Source organism: Odontomachus brunneus, unplaced genomic scaffold (genome assembly GCF_010583005.1).
Source record: "Odontomachus brunneus isolate Ranch 3 - 2012 unplaced genomic scaffold, Obru_v1 Obru_scaffold_110, whole genome shotgun sequence".
NCBI classification, from domain to species: Eukaryota; Metazoa; Arthropoda; class Insecta; order Hymenoptera; family Formicidae; genus Odontomachus; species Odontomachus brunneus.
This window is the reverse complement of record NW_022639560.1, coordinates 1018907-1043362: the sequence shown is the minus strand read 5'-3', so window position 1 is coordinate 1043362 and position 24456 is coordinate 1018907. Positions and strand designations below refer to the sequence as shown.

General features: G+C 42.3%; 1 protein-coding gene across 8 annotated transcripts in view; it reads right to left on the bottom strand.

Annotated features, from left to right (window-relative positions):
• LOC116849274 (putative transcription factor SOX-15) overlaps positions 1–24456 on the bottom strand; it is a 79255-nt gene that overhangs the window by 29939 nt on the left and 24860 nt on the right. For 4 of the 8 annotated variants that reach the window (XM_032826251.1, XM_032826247.1, XM_032826248.1 and 1 more), the window contains exon 3: positions 14675–15180. In XM_032826251.1, the coding sequence (XP_032682142.1) occupies positions 14675–14838 (164 nt within the window). In that variant the 5' untranslated portion in view covers positions 14839–15180. Of the gene's footprint in view, positions 1–14674; positions 15181–17887; positions 19002–24154; positions 24400–24456 lie in introns of those variants that run through there. The other 4 variants (XM_032826249.1, XM_032826253.1, XM_032826252.1 and 1 more) reach the window with 4 other exon arrangements.

The following is a 24456-nucleotide window of genomic DNA, read 5'->3' as shown; positions in this document are numbered from 1 at the left end:
ATATATATATATATATATATATATATATATATATATATATATATATATATATATATATTCAGGTTTCCGAGTATCCAGTTATTTGTTTTGTTGTCATTATCATTTTATATATTTCTCAAGTCATTCTATGCATAAAAGTGTTAAGATACGATCAACAAGAAATATACAAAAATACTTTTAAAAAATTTAGTTTTGTATCAAGGTATACAAAAGAAGAACAAAATATCAAATAAAGTATACATTTTTTCTTCCTTGAGTTTGCCTTAACTTTTACACGCAGATTAACGAGGGGAATATATATTCACGTAAAGAAAAATATGTTATATAAACATAAAAGTATGTTACTGTATTTAAAAATTGTTTGATTTTCCGGATATCCAAGTATAAAAATATCCACAGATTATACCAGCGGAAAGAGAGCACCAATCCATTGAAGACTATGATAGTTTCATGTATCCATTCTGAGGTTAAATCCGCGGTATCGTCCTCTTTTGGCACGCGAACACGAGAGACGATATGTAGACACTCTTGCACGGTATACAGAATGTCAAATATAACAGATAGTAGTATAACAGACAGATAAGATACATCAATTGCAGATTATATCGTCGACTATATCGAACGATAGAGAGAGAGAGAGAGTGCAGCGCGATGCACTCGCGAGCGCGCAACGCCGCGGCGATAAGCGAGCTCGGGCGGTTGCGCCAAGTCCCGATCGATTCGCGGCGTTCGATTTCCGCGAGGAGACGATAAAAGCTAGACCGCGATCGGCGCGAGAGATCGCGATTCGTACCACGACTACACGATAGTAATTGACTTTGGCGTTTCTCCGCCTGTCCCCTTCCTCCTCTCTCTCACTGTCTGTGTCTGTCTGTCTCTCTCTCTCTCTCTCTCTTTCTCCGTTTCTCGCTTTCCATCGTGTCGCAGCGGAACGGAGAGATCGAGCGAGCGCGACGGCCCGAGTGAAATCCCGTGGGTCGCTCTCGTGCCGGAGAGCGCGATTGATCTGTCAACCCCGTTAGGAAAAGAGTTGATCGACATGAATGAACCATTCAAGGCCACTTAATGGAATTCCCACGATTGTCCTTAAGGCATTATGCGACCGCGCACGCCGGGCATAATAGTGCGGAACAGCTGTCGCGTACGTTCGCGGCGCACGAAACCCATCGCGAGTGCGCGCACACGTACACGCATGGTACAACGGGCGTATTGGTGTGTCTGTGTGTGCGTGTGTGTATTCGCATGGTGTACGCGACCATACGCATCATACGCACGTTACTTAGACCGTCGTCTTCTTCCGCGGATGCACCGCGTGCTCCTAGGTAAACGTGGTGACAGAGCGCGCGTATTCCGCCGATGAATGTACGTACGCGCGCGCGGGTGTCCCACATAATGGCCATTGTTTCGTGTGGCTCGCCAGAGATGCTGCGACGGCGGGCGACGCGAAAACGCACCGGCATTTTCATTCAGTAAACTTCGCCAGCCGGCTATAGCGCGAACGACTTCTGTCATCCCTTACGACGCGAAGAACCGACTACTAGCTGTAGCCAGCTGGCCCGAGAGTGCGACGATATCGTGTCTTGCGGAGGGAACCTGCATCAGGCTTTAGATAGGTGTTGTAGATCGAAGATTGCGGATTGCTGAACATTCCAATTTGTCGAAACGGTTAATCTCAATCTTAGCTTCCCTTGTGTCTCTCGTTATTGTTTATATTCAATACTTGTTTTTAGTATTGTCCCGGGTTTGTTTATATTCGCTTGTTGTTTGCTTTGTTCGCTTGTTGATCGCATTCAATACGCGATTCTTAACGGATCAAGTTGACTCAAGAGTCATGTCGGCCATGCGTTTTGTGTATGTACATCTTCATTATGAGAGAAACACACACACACACACACACACACACACACACACACACACACACACACACAGCGGAAAAGAAATTGCAAAGTATTCTTTTTGGAACATAGGAAAAGTACTTATGTTTCACAAAGGGTATTTTGAGAATTCTTCTCCACTGTTTCTTTCGCAATGAACACGCACACCAAATGGACACGGCCGACATGACCATTGTTGTTGTGTATAATCTCCTGTTGTATATTGGTTCCGTACAATCTATTCTTGCGCGAAAATATGGTAAAATTAAAAAGAATTTATTCGCAGAAAAGAACTATATATAATATTTTCTTTCCATGTTGACGCCAACCTAACTCTTTCGCTATTAAATTTGTTTTACAAAGATATAATTTTTTTACTTTCATAAATTGTTTTTTTATTAAATATATAAAAATAATAAATACAATATAGTTAAATAATAATAAATTAATTAATATAATATAGTTTTAGCAAGAAGTAAATTAATTAATATAATATAGTTTTAGCAAGAAGAAAAAATTTTATGTTTGGTACTAAAGAGATGGGGATATTCCACTGAGGTTTTTGAAAGGGCATATTTGTCCCAACGCGGTGATAAGTAAAGTGATAGTTCATGTGTTTTGAATACCAAAAAAGCTGGTTTTTCAATTGCGTTTTTTTCATGTGAGTGTGTTTATATTCAATTAAACAAGATTAATATTAATATTAATAGGGAAAACGTCTCGGAACGTATACATCTTGTTGGTAGCAAAAGGATTAAGGGTCACGGCTCTGAAATTGTTTTCAATCCCAGTTTTCAATCTCGGAACGTCGAAACGGCGATTCCACTGACAGAACTTTCGCGAATGGGCGAAGAAAAATGCACTTTCGACTCGCGGCTTGAGTACGAGACAATAACGGACACCTCGTTGCCGATGGGGAAGCTCATCGCGCGGCGTCCGCACGTCAGGTACGCGCGAAACGGCGAAAAAACCTCTGAACTCGCGGACGGGGTTCCTCGGCTTTCGCCTGGCGTCGGCCCGCGCAGCTGTACACCCACGCATATATGATAGATACGCCACTGCCTTCAGCATTGTTTCTTTAATGATTCATGTGGGGTGATTGCACCGCGAGTGGAGGAAGCGGTCTCCAACCGCGAATGCAATGAGCCCGGCGCGCCGTTTCGAAAATATTAATTCGCCGGGAGTCATCGTCGGAAGACTGATACGTCGGATTAAGCCTCAATCCCGCGCTCTTTGTCAAACTCGACGGCCGCCGATAACAGACTCGTCGTGCGCGACTAGCACGCGTGTACAAAGGATTGCACATATGCCCAGCTATTCCCTAGCAATATGTGTTCTAATTGAAAGTTACTAAAAATATATTTTTTGTAAACCAAGTCCCGTTCCTCTCTCTTTCTCTTTTTGGCCATAAAGTAGTAAATACATATACGTGTTATGTTGTTATTTGCTAGTTGCAGGATAACTTTTCCCTTTTTGTCGAGGCTTGAGCCCCGTAGAAGAGTGTTGTCGTTGTTGCCCCGCTTTTCACGCGCATTTCTACTGCTCTCTTAGACATCTTAGAATTTCGCTCGAAACGAGCAGTATTCTCACTCGAAGCGATACTGAGAGTACTCGAAAGAGTGGAAAGTTCACTCAAGCTTGGAGTGGATTCTGACTTCGTATGAGCGAATGTTTCGTTCAATTAGAGTGAATATCTTCCTCTGACGATAGAGTACATCAGATTTACTCTTCAATCAAGCGAAAAGATTCACTCGATGATTCAGAGCGGAGAATTTACTCTGTATGAATGAACATCACTTGAGAACTCGAGTGACTCTCGGTGATTACTTGTCGAATGAAATTTCACTCTAAGAAAATACTCGTAGAGTGTTTTTTTGTATTTTTGTCGTACTCGATATAGCTGTCGTAACGATGATGATGATTGTTATTATGCAACGCATATAATTCGTATATACTAAGAGAGAAAAATTCTTGATCTTATAAAAATGTTATTTTTGAGTGCTGATAATATTTTTTGTTCTAACGAGAAAATAGTAACAATGTGCGCATACTCGGGCAAAAACAATTCGGTTGGATTAATCAAATTTCTAGTGAAATATGAACAAGCCCGAAATTCCGGTTGAAGCCACTAAATTTCTAGTTAATTTAAACAGAATTCTGCTAACTTCAACCGGAATCTTCTGTTCCGTCCGTATTTTAGGATTGCTTAATCTGACCAAACATATTTTATCGTGTATAAGATTATTATCATTAACATTACAGTAGCACTCTAAGGCCCGTATTAATAGTCATTATTTGAAATTCGTTTCAAATGAGATACTTAGACTTCAATTTAGAAAAAAAGAGGTCATTCGAAAAAATTTTTCTCACACTTTGCGTAATCCAGAAAATTAATTTTCTACAGCCCTCTCAGCCCCCCCCCCTCCGGGCTATGCTACTGGATATAGATGTCACACTTGTCATAGTTCAACTGAAGAACTTGTACTTGAGTTCTCTAAAAATCTAAATATCTGAGGCAAGTCTCAAGTAACAACTATTAATACAGATCTAAGCGCGAAAATACTTTTCTCGACTACAATTCTTTGATCGCGCGATCATATTCACAAATATCGAACGCCTCTTTCTGTAATGCAGTGCTGTGCAGTGCAGTCGATCATACCAGAACGTAGCGCCAAGATTTGCGCCGGTCGAGATAATTTATGCAGTATATTACGCGATGCGCCAGCGGATTATGTATAGTTATCGTTCGTGCAATATGTTCGCCGCCCGTAGCGAAGCTTGTAACCGTTTAATCGAACGATGTATAATCTTCCGTTAATCTCCGCGATGTACCTCGACGTCCGTCGATCGTTCGATCGATCGATCGATCGATCGGCCGGCCGGTCGGAGTAGCGAATGAACAGTAACGAGGGGCGCTCTTCCGCGTTGCAAATAAAATATCTCAAGATTTCCGACAACCATGCGACAACAACGTCGACGACGACGACGACGACGAGGTGATGGAGGAGGACGACGTTTCACAAAGCGTGTCAAGGAAAAGCGACAGTTATCCTTCCACACCGACGCGCCGCCATCCACGTTACAAATAGCCGTTGCCGGGCCACGACCCGTGCACGGACACGCTATACACGTCAGACTCGGCCGAGCAGGGAGACAAAGAACACACCGGCGATCCTCTAAATCGGCATGTCCGTTGAGCCTCATGAATCTCCACGGCTCTCCTGCGAAAAGGAGGGAAAAGCCGCGTGTCCTGCACGGTTCGGCACGCAGCGACAGGCAGCAGCGGGACTCTCCGTGCGCGGAGAGGCAGTCGCTCTCTTCGTCACAACGACACACTTGTTCCCCCGGCTAAATTATTCCCCCCTTCTCTGCCGTGGGGAGGACGGGGGAAGGGCGCGGGGAGAGAAGGGGGGTCAGAGCCTTTGAGAGAAGTACGGAGAAAGCTTTCGACCGGTCTTTCGCGAAGGTCTGACGACGGCTGACGCATTTTATTCAAATAATCGCGCCGATCGAACACACCCTTGCATTGCTCGACGACGCGACGCGAAACGGTGCAGACTCGCATAAAATGTTTACACGACGATGTGCAAATGCATGATGCGTATGACGTTCTTCACACATTTGCGTTCGTGGATGCATATGCGCGTGAATTAATCCGCGACTTACGACAATACTTACGCAATAGAGCCGATAGAGCGTAAACAAATCAATATGCGAAAATTTCTGGCAGCAAAACGGGAAAATGCTTGGGAGAAAGATCGCAATGGCACCGCACACAATTGCTTCATATTTGTCATATAGAATAACGAGATATAAGTACGAAAATGATTGCCGTAATTTACTCGAAACAGTATGTTAGGATGCAATACGAAAATCTGAGAACCTTCAAATAAATCTGCTGCTGCTTGAGTGTAATAAAAAAATTACATTTTTCAGTGATAATAATAATTAATCACAACAACAATCTTTCTCTCTTTTTCTTATATATTCAGGAAGAAAAACATGCTCGTGGTAACTATATAGATGACAGTTGTACGAGTTTTATATACAGAATTAATGTGTGTTGTTTACTAATTTTTATATTTTGCAGTAATTGCAACTGAAATTGTAAACTGAATGGTTACGGGAATTACACAGATACTGTATAGAGCTCTCGTAACCATATTTAGCTTTATGCTAAATTTTAAATAGAATTGTAAGATTCGTAACTTGCTCTCGTAAAATTCGTAAGAACTTATGAGAATTCTATACGTACCGTACGTTGCATAATTACTCATAAATATCTACGATTTCACGTAAGTTAAGACATTTACAAGTAAAACATATGATACGCGTAGAATTGTGAATCTACTTATAAGTATTCACGAATTTTACGAGAACAAGTTGCGGAACTTAAAATTCTGTTTAGAATTGCAACATTAGTTACAATATATAACTGTAAAATAGTTTATTTTTTTAAACTACACACATGAATTTCACATACAAAATTTGTACAATTGTGCACTCGTATAGTCGCCACGATCATATCTTTTTCTCCGAGTGTAAGAAACGATTTATCGGTGCACCGTTGTCGATCGACCCAGATAAATATATGTAAATTTAGCAGTGACTTTACTCGCCGATGTGCAAAGTTTGAATTCCTCGTAATTGCTTTATATTCATCGCACGGAGGGCATAACGAAATAGAAATATGGAAAATATTGTTAGAATTTACTCGAAACAATGCCATGTGAAATGAGAATCTTGGAGAAACTTTTAAGTGTAAATTTATTTCTGTTACGAATATAACAAAAAATTTACGTTGTATATGACGCAAATTTCATACGGAAAAGAAATTCGTAAATTTCTGGTTAACCAGAAATCTTATTTGGTTAACTTCTTGTTAATTTGAACATAACTCCGATGACATCAACTGTAATTCTGCTTCGTCCATATTTTCATCATTTCATCATTTTTTCGAAAAAATGGCCTTACAGTTACATAATGAAAATTATTTGGATACAAAAAATTAGATAAGATGAATGTAAATGACTAATAAACACTACGATATGGCATGTGTTTTGTATTCAATGAATATAGATGACAAAGTGAATCTCTATCTGAGTTATTCATGAAATTTAGCAAAAAAGTCTTTTTTCAATCTGTTCATCCAGATTAAAGCCAGTCACACTTCTTATAAAAATTGACTGTGGTAGACAAGAAAGATCAACGACGAGAGACAAACGAATGTATAATCTTTACGCCTACGTCAATTTGTTTGCGGATATTGCTGAACTATTAGTAAAATTCTACATAGACTACAGCACAGTTTTCCAGCAAGTGCAAGAAACAGCGACAAATTTTACCTGTGACATTTCGAATTTTACCCAGACCAATCAAACATTTCTCTCGAGTCCAAAGACAATTTGGTTCAATCAAATTCTCTTTTCCGTATATGATTAAATCAATATACAGCATATTAGGTTAACAATTGTAATTACAAAGTTATAAAGTTTACATTATCGATTGTCTCACGTCACGGCAATCGGAGTTATATTCACCAACTATTAATAACTTGCATGCGACGCATAATTCTGCGCATTGCGATCGGAACGTAGAGCGCCGTAACTGCGGAGTGACGTGCACGCACAGACTGTAATTTTATAAGCTGCTGATTAAACTTTTAAATCGAATGCCCAATGTTCGGTTAGCAAGCGGAAGTCACGACCCCAGCCGCTCACCTCTGCACTACTAACGCTCCGGCGCGTTTCAGATTTGAGAACGAAGAAAGCGCATCCCCGAAACCTTTACGGGTTTAAGACTGCGGAACGGACGCCGCGTCCGTCGCGAGTTGGTCCGTCCGTCCGTCCATCCGTTCGTCCGGTTCGTTCGTGTGTACCCCGGCTGGTATACCTTCTCTGACCTCGCGGCAACGTTGCGGAGCCATTACGTACGACTTCCTGCGACCGAGTAAGGAAGAATCGAAGATTTCTACACAACCTCGGGAAGAGAGGTGTCCGCGTGATGCCGGCGGAGAGATACCCGTCGAGCGACGAAAACACTCCAAACACCTTTTCTAGGATGGAGCTTCCTAGGGTGCCGTCTGATCCGCGCAAGATATCATCCCGAGTCAAAATCTTGATCTTGCTTTCCACCTCAAATGTCCCATTTAACGTCTACTTTGATACTCTGAAGTCTACCTCTTTTGCGAAACGCGTTCTCTGTGCGTGTCCTATCATTCAGTAGCGCTAAATAGGACGTCATTTTTCATGTGTGTTAAATATACACTGATCCTTCGGAATGTACAGATGTTTGAAAGTTCAGGAGTTGAAAGTGTTAAAATTTTTGCTCGGGATATCGTCGTTTTCGACGATGATTGCGGATCTACATCGCGGAGAGACCAAAATATAGAGATCGATAAAAAATCCCGACAGATATCTTTTATCGGATAATTTGATAGATATGAAAGAGATTTGTACGAGAGAATGAACACTGTAAAAAATAAAATGAATCAAAGAACCAATCAAATCGTGTAAGAAGAACAATTTCAGGGTTGGCAAAATACATAGAGAGAATTTTACAATAAACATTATGAGATTTTGTTCTATATAGAGAAATAGATCGGCATTCTGCAGAAATAGATCGGTTTTCTAATTAACGACACTTTTATTTGGGGGCTACTAATAACATATTTATTTATGCTAATTTAGTTTAATGAGACGATTACAAATTTGATCCATCATATTATTGATCATGTTTAATTTACTTAAGTTTCTAACTACCTTGGTAGACCTACTTGTATAATGCAATTAGATTAATTCTTTGGCGGTTAAAGGAACATTTTTATGATACGACTACGTTTCAATTTCGTTAACTTTTATAGAATTTAACTTTTATAGAGTTGACTCAATTTTACAGTTCGATTTCGTCAAATTATTAAGAGAGATTTGACTCCATTTTTATTAACCATTTCCATAAATTATTTTATTTATTTATTCGACTGTTGCAGTTTGCGCGACAAGATTTGCGCAACTCCCAAGACTTGGTCCGTTTTACCGGATCTTTTTTCAACGAACAAAACCGAGTACGAATTAAGGTCGATTCTAATCAGAGTGAATTCCACGGTCAGAAGTACAAAATCCACGTGACATATTATCGCTAGCTGTTGCATAAATCGCTACGTGTAATCATTCCCCCGACAATCGTTCGCGCCCTGAAATTCTTTTCTTCTTTTTCGTTTCTTCTTTTCCTAACGAAGCTTCCGTTTGACGGGAGAAGTGATATCCGGCATTTAAACGTCCTTAATTTGTAAATCCACGTGTCTATTGTTCTCAATGAAGCAAATTTACGTAGCTGCAAATGAGTCTTGATTCACCAATAAGTCGCCATCGCCATTATGTTTAGCGCACTACAGATTTACAATCGTTTTAAAATAGACCAACGACACACGTACGCATGCGCATCGTCCTACGTCAACCTCGAGTGAATCAAAGTCATCTAAGTCGTCCAAAGTCGTGTCGCCTTGTCGCGCCCCGTACTCTCTATTATGTCTATCGTGTAAATATAACTTAGTTATTGCGTAATCTTGTTCTTTGTATTCGTTGCAAATTGCGAAACAATAGCGGTGATATTTAAAGCGAGTTGCCGTCGCCACGCTCGCACGTAATAAATTCGCGAGAATTTCGGCTTGAATGATGAAATATTCGAATTATCATTGAAGTTATTAACGAGAACGTCAATTCTCCTGTCGTCTCGATCGAGGAAATGACGAATTAACAGTGTTATTATCGCATGCGCGCAGTCGCGCGACTGATTGACAACAAACGCGAACGAGCGCGCTCCGTTGGAGAGGAACGCGTCGGCGCATTTCGCACGCCGAAATAACTATAACCGCGACGTTAATCCGTAATTAACGCCGCGGCGGTCGTTGTTTAATCGTCAAGTCAGCGATATCTGAGTCACCGCAATCGCAGAAATTACAAGGTCGTCGATGACCACGAGTACACACGACGTGCAGGGGTCAGACGCGACGTCATCGTCCCGTAAACGCTCCTACGATCTCGCATACAGGCGCACCGCAGTAAAGCCGTAAAAAGCGCCACGAGATACCTGGCTGAAAATTCACGGGAAATCCACAGCGTGTCACGCGTGTGTCGCAAAAAGGAATCGCTCGGACAGTCGTTCGCGATGACGCAAAAACGAGCGTCCCTCCTAGCGAGCCCACGAATGTCGTAGAAAACCTGATTATAAGATGACAATTTTCACACAGAAGATAAGTGAAGCAAAAACGAAGAGAGAGTGAACGAGAATTGAAAGTACAGTGTAGTAGAAAGTAGAATAATTCATATTTAATCAAGTAAAAATTACGACAGAAGAAATGTGAGATAGAAATAGAGAAAATAGACAAAGTTGAAGAGTACACTACAGTAAAGTCTATAGTAGAAGTTGTTACATATGCAGAGTCAACTGTAAAGTGAATAAAAAATAATCAAGCACTCGACTAAATACATTGATGTTCATTTTTAGTAAAATAAAAATCAACACAGAGAAAAAGTGAGGCAAAAATTTAAAAATGCACGAGATTTGAAAGTACAATGTAATGAAAATTAGAATAAAATTTGTTGCGTATCACCAAAATAAAATATAATCTCACTTTTAGCAGAATCTTATGTGGGGAGGATTTTTCAAGAGGAAAATATTCTTACATCCCAAAAAAAGGAAGGAACTTCAGTTGCTAGATGTTAATCCCATATTCCGCGAGAGAACCTTTGTCAAAAGAATATTCTTCTTCTAACAAGAAGAAGAATATTTTCCTCTTGACTTTAGAGAAGAATCCTCTTAAGGCCATATATAAGAAGATTCCGCTAAGGAATATTTTCTGGGTGTTGTCGAGCTAATTATAAAATGAATAAACAGTAATCAAACATCTGGCGTTGACTCAATGTTCATTTTTATGAGGTTCAATCTGAGGAAAGTTTTTGCAGAGAAAAGACGTTTTTGCAATCGCTCATTTTCGAAGAGTCGTTCGCGACGATGGCGACATTCGTTCCCAGCGAACGCACAAGCGCCGTGGAAAAACCGAGTCGTGCATACGCTGGCGGCGTATAGCGTGTCGTTCACGGAATTATCGACGTTTCGTCGATATAATCGATGTTTGCAAATTGAGCCTGCTGCGACTCGGGTAAGCTAACCGACACACGCGCGCGCGTACACACACACATGCTTGCGCTCACGATCACTGCGAGATATTAATTCTTATCACGTAAGAAAACGAAAGTAAAGTTACACTTAGAACGCGTGCGATTCATCCGTCGTCGGCGTGAATCTTTTCGTACTCAAAAAATGCTCTTGCAGCCACAGCAAAAATTATCTGGTCACAAGAAATCAGCTGAGATAAATGACTAGCAAACGCTGCGATATCGCGTACGTTCAGCATTTCGTCGATATAGGTGACAGAGACCGAATTTCTATCTGAATCACTCGTGAAATTTAACAAGAAAGTCCGTTCTCTGTGCGGCGTTTTGTTCATATCAAAGCCAATCACACTTCTTACAAAAATTAACTATGGTAGGCAAGAAAGACTAGCGACGAGAAGACAAATGAATGTATAATCCTTACACTCACCTAAATTTGCTCTGTTTGCTGTAATTTCTACGTACTACAGCACAATTTTCCAGCGAATGCAAAAAGCAGCGATAAATTTTAACCGTGACATTTCGAATTGTGCCTGGTTTAGCACGATTTTTTTGAGTATCATTGGAGCAACGCGACAATACGCGCGCCGTTGATATTGCCAATTAATGATCGGGATCGTGAGCTTTGGCTGAAAGGAATGCGAGTGGGAACTGAACGCACGACGTTCCCGAAGAGGACTCTGCGCGAGCGGAGCAGAGGCCAATCGAGAAAACGGCCGGGGCGAATAGTTCGCCGATCGGGGGCCACTCTCGCGACTCGCGATTAAACATTTTGATTTCAGCCTCGTAAATACGAGAATCGATCAACATGTGGGCACGTATCGGCGTTATTACAGAATTGCGTGCGGCGGTGTTTAAAGCTCGGGCTCGCGCGCGGCGAGGATCTCCGAGTCACTCTGTGCGGCTGCGCAATGTCGTAAAAAGATTCATAGATTCACGATTGCCCACGAGATATCGCGCGAGCAGTATTTCCTTCGGTTCTCCTTCAAACTATTCCGAATTCGAGTAAAAATTAACGTTAAGTAGAGTAAAAAAGCAGAGCCACAAATTTGAAACTTTCTGCTCTCAGAATTTGAGTGATTTCTCACTCATGCGGAATTTTCTACTCTGAATCGTCGAATGAATATTTGCACTCGAGATTAAACAGAATGAATTTACAATGTATTGGGGCAAATTCAATCGATTGAGAAACATTCATTCATGCACTGAGAGAAAACATATCTAAGAAGTAAAAGATATTTACTCAGTAAATATCATACATATACACATATAATAATGTTGCTACTTATACTAATATAATATATTTTTCAAATAGAAAAATATACGTTTTCCTTAGCTTTTCATGACAACAATTGTTCCATTTAAATAAAAGAATTTAGATCGAAATAAATGTGTTACTAATACGTATCGAATAAATATTGCTTATTTTTTAAATATTTTTTCTCTCACGATATAGTGTCAGAATTTACTCCAAGCCCGAGTGAAACCTTCACTTTTGTAACTTTGAATGGTAGTATTTTCACTATTACCTCAAGTGTGAAAATACTATCACCTTTCACTCGTTTCAAGTGAGATTTCACTCCAAGAAATTTTAAAAATACTTGAAAGTATATCAGTGAAATATATATATACACACACACACATCTTTATTCCTTTAGCATACATTTTTAGCCAAGAAGGGGATATCAGTGGAATATAAATTTTATCTCTGTATGTGAACGAATACCTGAATAAACTTTACGTTTCACGAGGAAATTTTCAAGTATTTTTTTTCAGTGTACCTTTCAAACAACTCAATGAATTTCGGCTAAGATAAATAAATTAATAATGAGTGGCACGATATAGTCTCAGGTTACTTGGAGATTTCTTTTTTCTCCTTCGTCTGCAGACTAGAGTCTCGCGCAAAATCTGCCGGAATATCTAGCGTGCGTGTGTACGTATGAAATAACGTGACATGGTCCGCGATCCGTGCGACGGCCGAGCGGGAGCAACGGATGGAACCGGACGGAACCATTGTAATGGAGCTGATTTTCGTCGCCAGCAACCGCCGCGGTCGAAAAAAAATCTCCGTCACGCGGTGATTCTGTGATTCGGTTTTTTTCTCTCTCCCTCTCTTTCTCTCTCTTTAACCGTGCGACACGTGTCCCGTGTGTGTTAACAGAAATTAAGGTGTAACTGTGTTCGCGAATTGAAGACGTCAGATATTTGCAGTCTCTCGTCGATGAATATCCACGTCGCTCGAGAACGAGCGGTTCGCGTTGACCTTCTTGACTACGGTACTCTGTAACATTTAACGTTCCCCTCATTGTTTCCGGTCGGATCTCGAAGGGATTTGAAAAAAGATCGCACGGTAGATCGGCGCAGCGGGTAAAAAATGAAATTCTCGAGTGGTGCGGCGCATCACGCGGACCGCCGTAGGAGGGCAACGAGCAAATAAGACCGCGGGCAAACGAGATAAGAAATAGCTGAAATTACACGATACGTTAGAGACGCATGCCGCGGCGCGGCAGTGCGCATGCTATTTTCCCAACCTCCTCCTTAACAGTCCCAAAGGGTCGGTAAGCGGAGAAAGAGAGAAAGAGAGAGAGAGAGAGAGGAACAGGGAGAAAGGGAAAAGAAAGAGAAAGAGAGAGAGGGAAGGCCACTTTTATCCTCTTTGCCTTCGCAGCACGGACGTAATGATAGTGAAACATTGAATCTCGAGCGTAAACTGCAATTTAATGGATTTCCAACAACACTAACACTGTCTCGAGGACACGCGCAGGGGAGCCGGCGCGAGGAGCGACGGAAGGGGCCGATGCGGGGGTGCGGTTCGGGCAGTCGGTTAAGAAAATACAGATAACAGGGAAACGACGCGCGCGCGAGGGTGAGAGAAGCGCGACGCGACGCGACAGGACGCGGCGCATCTCATCGCCTTTCTCCCTTCGTGGGGGACTCGCACGGGGAACGGCGATACCGATTGGCGATTATGTTAACCAAACACGCGCGGTATACGCCCCTGCAATTTGCCCGGGGATCATCTTGCCCTAATCGCCGCGCTAATAACAGGATTACCAGGGGCCTGACCGGCGCGGTCGTATACTTATCCCTAATTCGCCGTATCGTTATTAATATATACGATACAATTGGGAACGCGGCCCGGCCGGCGCGATAAGACCGTATCCCCTTCCCACCCCCACCCTGGCCGGGCCCGGCCACGCGCTCAACCATCGAAATGCGGCCTCGCCTGGTTAGAACGATTTTTTTCTCTATATCTCTCTCTTTCTCTCTTCCTCTCCTTCCGTTTCGCGCGCTGTTGACGAATTTTCGCGACCGTAAAATGAGCGGGCTTCGCGTTCACACAAAACTTCGCATTGCATTCGAATAAATGTTACTTGTTTCATTCTGAATCCTGATAAGTTTGATACTTCGATCGAGAATATAGAAGGTTAGGGTTCTAGATTAGGGTTCTGCCTTTCCCAGCAATTAGAATATTTTCCCGCGTGTGTCGAACGGCCAGCACCTCTGATCGTACGCGTTTCATCCCACGGAACGTGCGAGAGATTGTCGCTTCGACGGATTTATCGCGAACGTTTGATTTTGTGAAGTAAGTACGAGAGATAAAAAACGAAGAAGAAGTGAACTCACGTGTAGTGGGAATAAGACGGGCTGGCTTGATCGATGTGCGCGGCGGTTGACAGGCCTTGCACGATGGCAGCCGAGGGATCCCTAGCTGGCGAACTCTGCGCCGCCGGTACAGCGTGATGGTAGCGCTGGCACATTTCGGCCAAGTTCCACCCATGGGCATCCATATATTAGCACTGCTTCGCTTTTCCTTGGCGTACCATCCATTTCACACACGCGTTGATACACTCTCCCTCCCCTCTCCCTCTCAATCTGTGTCTCTCTCTCTCTCTCTCTCTCTCTCTCTCTCTCTCTCTCTCTCTCTCTCTCTCTCTCTCTCTTTTTCCCTCTTGGTCCGCCCACGACAGTTTTGTTCCTCTTGTTTCTCTTCCTTTTGCTCCTGTTTTTATCTCGATTCTATCGATTCACTCGCACTCTGCGCACGTATGAGAGGACGCGAGAACGACACTCACGATGACACGCGATGATCCTCCGACGTCGTATCCACTCGAGTGCGCGCGCTCCGCCTGCTAAACAGAAGAGCAAATTCGTTTACTCGACGTGGTAATGACGTGTGCACACTGGGGGAGAGATGATCGATCGGCGCTATTAGCGGGTCAACGACTGTTGTCGATTGAAAACGGCGAGAGCGTAATGAGCTACCCCCGCCTATCGATTTGTAACGAGACGCATGATTACGGTATGAAGCGGAACCTTGTAGATTTCATGGAGTATGGAATTTTATTAAAGGATAAAGTAACAGCCGAGTCGTTATTCGAATTCGAGTGATACTGCGAATTCAAATATTACGTCATAGAAACAAATTCACTCTAATTCAGTGAGAAATATTCATTCATTATGGATTAAGAATTTACTCTAAGTTTGAGTTTAATTTTTGTAATTAAGTCTTATTAAGATTAAGTCTTTATAAGTGGCATAATATCTTTATTTCAATTTTTACTCGTTTTTAGTGAGACCACACTCCAAAAAATTTACACAGAGAGAATATTATACAGTTTTTTTTTTCATATAAAATTTTCTCAATTTTAGTGTGTTTTTAATAGTGCAGAAATAGATTGTCTTAGTAGAGACTATCTTGCTCAAAGGATATAAATAGTAATTGATAATAAAGAAGAAATTGATAATAATCAATAATGAAATTCACTATATTTCTAGCTAGAAGCAAAACAAATTTCGTTAGAAACAGCGAATTTTTTAATAGCACAGATGAAACGAAAGGATAGTGAATCTGCAATATATGTATAAATCTATTTTACGGTTACAAAATTCTATAGTAATTTTTATTGTATAATACTCTCTTCGTATTGAGAACAACGAATATCTGTTTAGTATTATCTGATAAAAAGTATCTGATAAAAAGATTGCACATTACGTTTACGTCGGCTTCGAGCGTGATCGAGTTTTACGGTCGCGTCGTCGTGACGGAAAAGAATCGAGCTGAATCGTCCACGAGCGAGGTTTCTTTAATGACTTTCAAATCGCACGTTCGAATACCTAACGGTACAAGTAAATCCCGCGTTATGTAACTTCCCGCCGCCCCCGTCGCGATCTAATTGCCGTTTCAAGTCGCGGCTAATGAAAGTGTCCACTTAATTCCCGCGGGTTAAAGGGGGCTCACATAATCGAAGGGCTCGAAAAGTCTTGTTAGATAACGATCGGCATCTGGATCTCTTTCTCTCTCTCTCTCTCTCTTTCTCGCGGAACGATACCGATCGACTTCTATCCGTGCTGCGCCGATCGAGCGTTAATAACCGTCGTGCAAAGGTATCTGTGAAATAACTATAATCGCCCGCGCGTGAGACACCGCCTTACGAAAACGAGAGATCATTAAATTATCGTTCCTTTTTCCTGACATCGACGTCCGGATCGGAGAGACGGACGGACCAAGAATTCGGGCGCGTGCACTTTGATCGAAAGATCGGTCAACGACTGCCGGGCGAATTAGGAGCTGAATTAAAATTAATTATAATTATATTATAATTAATTATAATTATATTATAATTAATTATAATTATATTATAATTAATTATAATTATAATTAATTGTAGATATATAAATTCAGGATTGATTGCAATCGTTATAAGCGAGTGAAACCTATCCATACTCCCCGAGTGAAATTCCACTCGAAAAGCAGAGTGACAAACTCGAATTCGAGTGACTTTTCATTCGTGTGTAGCGGATTCTTTATTTTAAATCGAGTGGAGAAACTAAAGAGTAAACCTCATCACTCAGTTATCACAGGAATTGTGCGAAAGATTGAAAATAATTTGATCAATGCAAAGATTGATATGTATAATTACGCGAATGTTTCAAAATGTGAATATTTTGTTGAATGTGCTTTGTTTCTGCATTTTGCATTCTTATATAGTACACCGAGAAAAAAATATTTGAAAATTTATTTGCGGGATGTAAAGTTTATATCTCTGTGAAATAAAGTATATTTCCCTGAAATAAAGTCAATTTTTATAAAATAAACTTTTATCTCACACAAATAAATTTTCAAATATTTTTTTCTCAATGCTGATCTAACTAAAATTATAGTCATTTTTTACCCCAATCATATTTTTGGTCGTTCTAATGCAAAAATAGTAGTAACATGCATATAAAGTTATTATTACTAACATTATCGTAAAATTTAATAAAAAAATGACTTTCTTAGCTATTACTTATGATAATTATTTCTCTATGTAAGTAGCTACAAATACCATAAACATTTTTTTGTCAGTGCAATGTACGACTTCAAACACCACGATAAAGCAGAGATCGCATAATTTGTTAAATTCAATTGCACAAAGGAAATTTATTCACAGAAATTGTTCCCCAAATAATCACGAGTTCTGGTTAGAAGTGTTTCAAACATACGATAAGTGAAGAAATCGAATTGAACAAAACAAATCGATTATCCATAGCTTCATTATTCAGTAGTCTAACTGATTCCGAGCGACCAAAACATTCACTCGCACGGATGATATTCATTCCTGAATTCGAGTTCATCCATCTCGCGCACCTTTTAATCGTCCGCGAGGAAAACAAAAAAGCAGACAGCGATCGATAAAACGTTCTTATTCGACGCGACAAAGCGCGTTGGCGGAATCGCCTGGCGTAATCTCATTACGCGAGGCAATTGGCGATCGTTTTATCGACGATAAGCGAGTCGCGCGACAACAGACGAGTACGCGGAAAGCCGATCGCGACGCGTAACTCGTAAATACTTACGCCACTTAACGCCGACTGTGAATGTCTACGGCCGATGTCTACGCAAAATGGCCGACTGTCATCTAATTAACCGTTGATAAGTCCAACTCGTTCGTGCGATCGCGGGAGGGAAAGAGAGGGAAACAACTTTGTACTTTAGTTTTAATTTTCTCAAGATAGCGCGGCAGGAAGGGAGGAGGGAAGGAGGATTAATCGCCGACTACCGGCTCGGACATCGCGTATATCCGCTGTTCGAGCGATCGGGCGTTAATCATGCCGCTAAGCAGCGATATCGTAAAGCAACCCAATCGCCCGTAAATTACCAGAGAGGTTATCCACGCGCGCTCGCACACGCCAGGTCCCAGCGGCGTACGATACACGCGGTAAAGACGGCCGCTTTTTCTCCGCTCCTCCTCGGGAGGAGACGCAATTAAGCGCAGGATCTTACGTACGAAACGTCCCGACGTAGGGACCTACGAAACCGGATAGCACTGTGGCTCATTGCGGTCACGTGTCGCGGCTGATTATCCGGTTACCGCGCCTCGCGATAAACGTAATCGGACACTTGTCGGGGAGTGATTGTCCGCCGAATTAAAGCTCCGTAACTTTGGCTTCTTATCGGCGCGCGCGCCGTCAATCGGAGACACAACGCGACATCGGGGAAGACTTCGCGCGACCATGAGTCGCGTGTGATAACGAGAGCGCGGCTGTTTTCGTACTGAGCGTTGCGACTTGCGCCGTGATGCGACGCGAACGAGAACGCCCGCGATAACGCCAGGGTAGAGTTCCTCTAGGTAACAGTTAAGGTACTGTCCGCCATTTATAGGGAAGAAGTGAGTGAGTGAGTGAGTGAGTGAGTGAGAGAGAGAATCCGCGTAGAAAATTTCTTGAGATCTAATTGAGAGATCCAGCCTGATTTTCCCAAAATAATTATGGGTTCTGGTTCTGGTTAGAAGTGTAATGTTTCAAACATGCGATTCTAATTGAGGGAATCTAAAGTTTTTTCAATATCTTTCAGGTTTTCATTTTACGTTGGAGTTGAGACAACATTTTGACTTTCCAGATAATATTATTATTCAGTAGTTTAATGGATTCTATCCTAAGTTTTAATAAAGCTTTATTAATAGTTATTGCTTGAAACTTGTTTCAAGAGAATACTCGTATTCGAGGTTAGAATTAAATATGAGTTTTTCAGTTACAAATCGCGTTTGTAAATACAATGTCATCATTACATGTTGAAAGTAGAAAACTCAGGCCTAATTATAAATTCAAATTTAAGTGTCTCATGGGAGACAAGTTTTATATAACAATTATTACAAATTAAAAGTCACTAGTCTTTATTTGCATCGTATCTGCATACGCGTTTACATTATGAATGTTGATTATTCAACTAATCCGTCATTATGACAGCTTGAAATACATATCACATCTTATCATATTATATCCAGACGTGATGGACATAATTCATATCACAAATGAATTTTAGCCTGGCAAATGTTTACCCTTTGCTATCCAAATTATTTTCGACTTTTCTTTTCGACAAATTTGTGGAAATTTATTTAAAATATGCTCAGTGTTTTAAAAATATTCTATTCTATATATTCTATTTTATTGTAATAGTAGTTGATATAAAAATGGGATTCCTTGTTTGATATCATAGAAGTATATATCAACGAAAAAAAGCATGAATCGCTTAAATTCTGTTTCGATTCTACGCGGAGGACTCATGTTTGGAGCAAATTTGGACATTTTAAGTAGAATTTATGTTGTATCTAGGAAAATATTGAGAAATATTTCTATACAGGAAATTGCAACATGTTTCGTCCTTTCAGTCTTATAATTCTCTTTCTCTCTTTATCTCTATTAGAGTTTCTTTCTCACTCTTATTCGCTTCTCCCTATTAATGACAGATCCAATCATCACGTGATGTCCTAACTATTCAGACAAACTTACATAGTGCGTATACACAATGAAATCGACCAATCGAGTTTGATATAAGAGACATATATCCTTTTATTGCAGTGAATTATAATTGGTTAATTTTTTTATGCACACAAAGAGGGATTTATTGAATCAGATAAATGTTTCTTTGGAATAGTCCAAACAAATTATTTGGTTGACGACAAAAATATTTCTTTGGAACTAAGCCGCAAATAAATATTTTTTGTTGCGTCAAATAAAATTTCCTTCGATCAATCAAAAAATTCGTTTGGATTATTCCAAAGAAGTGTTTATTTGATTCAACCAAATCGTTCTCTCTGTACATATGCAATATGTGATTGTGCAAATTTGTCCCCCTTTGGGTGAGGAACTCTACACGCCGGGGTAAGTTGAACCACGGCTTTGCGAAGCGCGGGCGGGCTGCTCGCCGACGGTGATCTCCGCGTGCACAGGTTGCGTACGCGCGACGAAATCGTAAAATCTCGCGGCGCGACGTACGCGGCATACGTGTCGCTAACGGAGCTCTCAATCCGCGTGCGCGCGCGCGCACGAGACATACATACACGACGAGAGACGCATAACGCAATAATAATCATAATGCCAGATCGATACCGACGCGATGTTCGTCGGCTCCGTGTCGCGCGAGGATGCCGACGCATGAAAGTCAAGGAATGCAATGCGCGGTGTCGCGCGGCGCGTAACGACGCCGCGCGAAAAATCGCTAAGTTATTAGTCTTCGCGCCGCTTGTTTTCGTACCTGTGCGCGTCGCAGCGCACGGCTCTGTGCCTGCGCCTCCGCGCGCGCGATACGCATCTCCGGATTGCGCGGAGTCACAAGCGAGGAGAGCGCATAATACGCACCTACCGTCGCGGTTGTCGTTCGTCGGCTCGTAATGAGCGCGCGATTAACCGCGAGGGATTGTCCGCGATGCAGCGGGGATATCTCTCTCGGTAAATCGGCGAGGTATAAATCAATATTACGGCATACTTTCTAACGTCGCGGGTTTCCCGACGAGCGGTGCGTGTACGTACGTACGATCGGTATTATTTTCTGCGCGATCCAGCGAGGCAGCTGGAAGACTCGTTCCGTCTCGTCTCGCAGCCGATCGCGTGCTCTGTCACGTCGCGCTAACGTGAATCGCAGCCAACGACAAAGGGGTTGACGATCCGCGCCAAATTAACGATGCAACTACCGTCCCGACTTTCGTCGATCGCGTTGTTCTCGCCGATGTGTTTCAATTGCGAAACAGTAAGGTGACTAGAGTCAATCGCGGTTTTCCACCCTTTGTCCCGGATTCGGGACAAACTGTCCCGGAGTTTAGAGAACTTGTTAAATCCATCTGACAACAAGATCATCTCTAGAAAATTCACAGCTCTGGCAAGTACAGCAGCTTTGCCACTTCTTAATTTTAAATAAAAGTAACAACGGTTTTATCTTAGCAATAGTTTCTATTTATATTCTGTGCAGCAGGCATTGTTGTTATTTTCCGTCTTTCAAGCTCGTGTTAATAATTTTCATCTGAAACTTGTCTCATGTGAGATACTTAGATTCTTATTCCGAGTCAGATCCAAGTTTGTCAATTGAATTACGATATATGTGAAATCTGTAATCGCAATTGAACTGAAAAATTCTCACCTAACTCTGAATTCAAATCTGAATATCTCACTGGAGGCGAGTTCCAAGTAACAATTATCGATATAGATTTTAAACATGTGTGTAGTTTGGGTATTTATATCGGATATACTGTCAATGAATGAAAAATCAATTTATATCAGTAAGTAGAAGGAAGCACGATATTGCGATCACAGGATCGCAGAGGGCTACGATTTTATGCACTGAAAGAAAAGTTGGTTGATCCAACTATAATTTAGTTACTTTTGGCCCCAACCACATTTTTTGTAATAAAACGATAGCAGTGACATACATACAAGATAATGTCATTAACATTACAATAGAATTCAATAAAAAAAAGCTAATCCAACTAAAGTTACAGTTATTTTCAGCCTCAACTATATTTTTTGTAATAAAACAATAATAATAATGTATATACAAGGTTATTGTTCCTAACATAGTCCCTAATTATAGTAGAAAATTCAGAAAAGAAATGATTTTCCTGACCATAATTTTACTCTATATGATATTATCTATACTCTATATTATTTATTTCTACATATGATTATAGCTACAAATATATCTACTATACAAATATATATGAAACATTCTTTCCTCAGAGTACCGGGAAGAGGAAGCTGTCGGAGGTCACACGAGAGGGAAACTCGGCGATTCGGATGGCGACGCGACGACGATGGCAACAACGAGACGCGCGAGTGTCCGAACGCACGGGAGAGCGCGAAGGCACTCATCATCGACGAGACTTTTGTCTTCTCACGTCAGCTCTCGCTCACGCGGCTAATAGCACACGTCGCGTTATTTTCCGCAGGTGCGGACTTGACGAATTTAATCGTCGGATTCCTGTATGCGTCAGAGAGGTCGGGCCAGAACTGTTATTACTCGCATAATTGAGAATAGCGTGACGTCGTCCCCGGCCCATTTCTCGATCCCGACGCGTACACGCCTCGTTGCCGCGAAGTAAGACGACACCGCGCATCGATCGCGTGCGCGGCTCCGCGCCGACGATTTTCAGATAGTCATTCGCGCGATCGTTCCCGAGGACGATTTCGCTTCGTCAAGCACGAGCATCTTCCGTCGATGCCGCCGCCGAAGCGGCAGGCCAAGCGCGATAATCAGTCGTTTCATTCGCATGCGGGAAATAAAACTTGGCCGGATTGACCTAAGATGACCAAATCTCCCGGTTTTCTCGAATGCTATTATGCGGAGAATTTCTTAAATGTTTCTAATGCAGGAAACTCACGGTAACTCTGATGAATGCAGTAACTTAACTTCTTCTTCTTAACTTTAAGGAAGAATAACAGCAGTTTTATCTTAATAGTTGATCTTCATTATTGTCATGTTATTTTTTATATGTTTATAAGCAAAATATTGTTTCATATATGTATATAATTTCAAGCCATATCTCCCACCCCACTCTAAATATTTATGAAGCGTCCCGGATTTGGAGCTGGGAAATTCGGTCACTTTAATTAGCCAAATATCTGATGAAGTATGATCGAATCAGAATTCCAGCTGAAGTTCTACTAGAGTTCTGTTCAAGTTAACAAGATTATTCAGAACCTGGTTAATCAGAATCTAGACTTGAGTACAGAATTCTGGTGACTTCAACCGGAGTTCTAGTTGGTCTCACCAGATATTTGGCTCCAATTCGATCAAATTCTTTCCTTCTGCGCACAAACGCCGGACATTTCATCTTCGTCGCTTCGGTGTCGACGACGTTTTCACGACGATGGAAATGAAGGAATCGGACGAACGACCCGACGCAAACGGATAATACGCGAACAGTACTTTCAATTAAGCCCGTTCTCCAATGCTCGTCGCGCTCGTTCGCGGCTAAAAATCGCGACGGCGGCGGCCGCTTTCGCCGCGGTATCGGCGATTTTCGAGTCGATTCGATCGAAACGGGATTATCTCCCGCGGGCGATGGACGGCACGTGAGCGCGCGCGGTCTAAACCGACGTTAACGAAGGTTTCACCATGGATTTTTCAGAAAATCGCCTCTGCTCGATCCACGCTCCGTCTCTCTCTCTCTCTCTCTCTTATTTAGTCTTTCTCTTTCCTTCTCTCTCTTGATCCGCCCGACCGTACCTCTTTCTCCGTCTCTCTTTCTGTCTCTCTCGCCCTCTCTCTCGTTTACGCCCACGCGCGCGCGGCCAACCACGGAACCGGCCGGCGGGTAAGAGAGAGTGTATTTCTCGCTTATTATCCTTTCCTTCGATTTTCTACCGAAGGGAAAAGAATACGCCGAGGAAGGTGCCCGTCTACGTATATTATGTGCATACGTGTACGTTCGCGCGTGTGTGTCGTCGGCGGGCATCGTCGGTATCCGTACCGTGACGCGTGTGACTCACCCGCACACGCGGTCCGATGTACTATAGCCGGAGATTTACAGCTCATTACCGATTTCATACCCCGGCGTCACGATCGATCCGCCGCGCCGCGTCGCGTCGCCTCATCTCGTCTCGTCTCGACTAGACGAGTCGAGAACGTAGCTCAGCCGAGCAAATTTCGAGTCGATCCGCGGATGCCGATGTCGATACGTGACACCGCAGGGTGCGAACGCGAGGAGCAGTACGATGCGACGACGATCGAGTTTCGCCGGTGGAAAACGCGTGAGTGAGTGAGCGAGCGGGCGGACGGACGGGCGAGCGAGCGCGCGCGTGCATAAATTATCCTCGCGCTAAATGGCTTTTCTTTCTCCCTGCACACGTTACCTTGTCGTGATCTCCACCCACGGACTCTTAGGCGATGATGCGCGACGGCGCAGCGCGATCCCGGAACGATCGCGCCGACGGCTCGCGGGAACACCGGATCGCGCGCTGGATCTCGCGCGGGGGAGAGGTCACTGTCGATCAACGACGAAGTTTATATCACAGGCATCATCACCAATGAAGAACGTCTCTATCTCCTCTGTCCTTTCTCTCTCTCTCTCTCTCTCTCTCTCTCTCTCTCTCTCTCTCTCTCTCTCTCTCTCTGTCTGTCTGTCTATTTATCTTTCTCTGTCGCGTGCACGCGC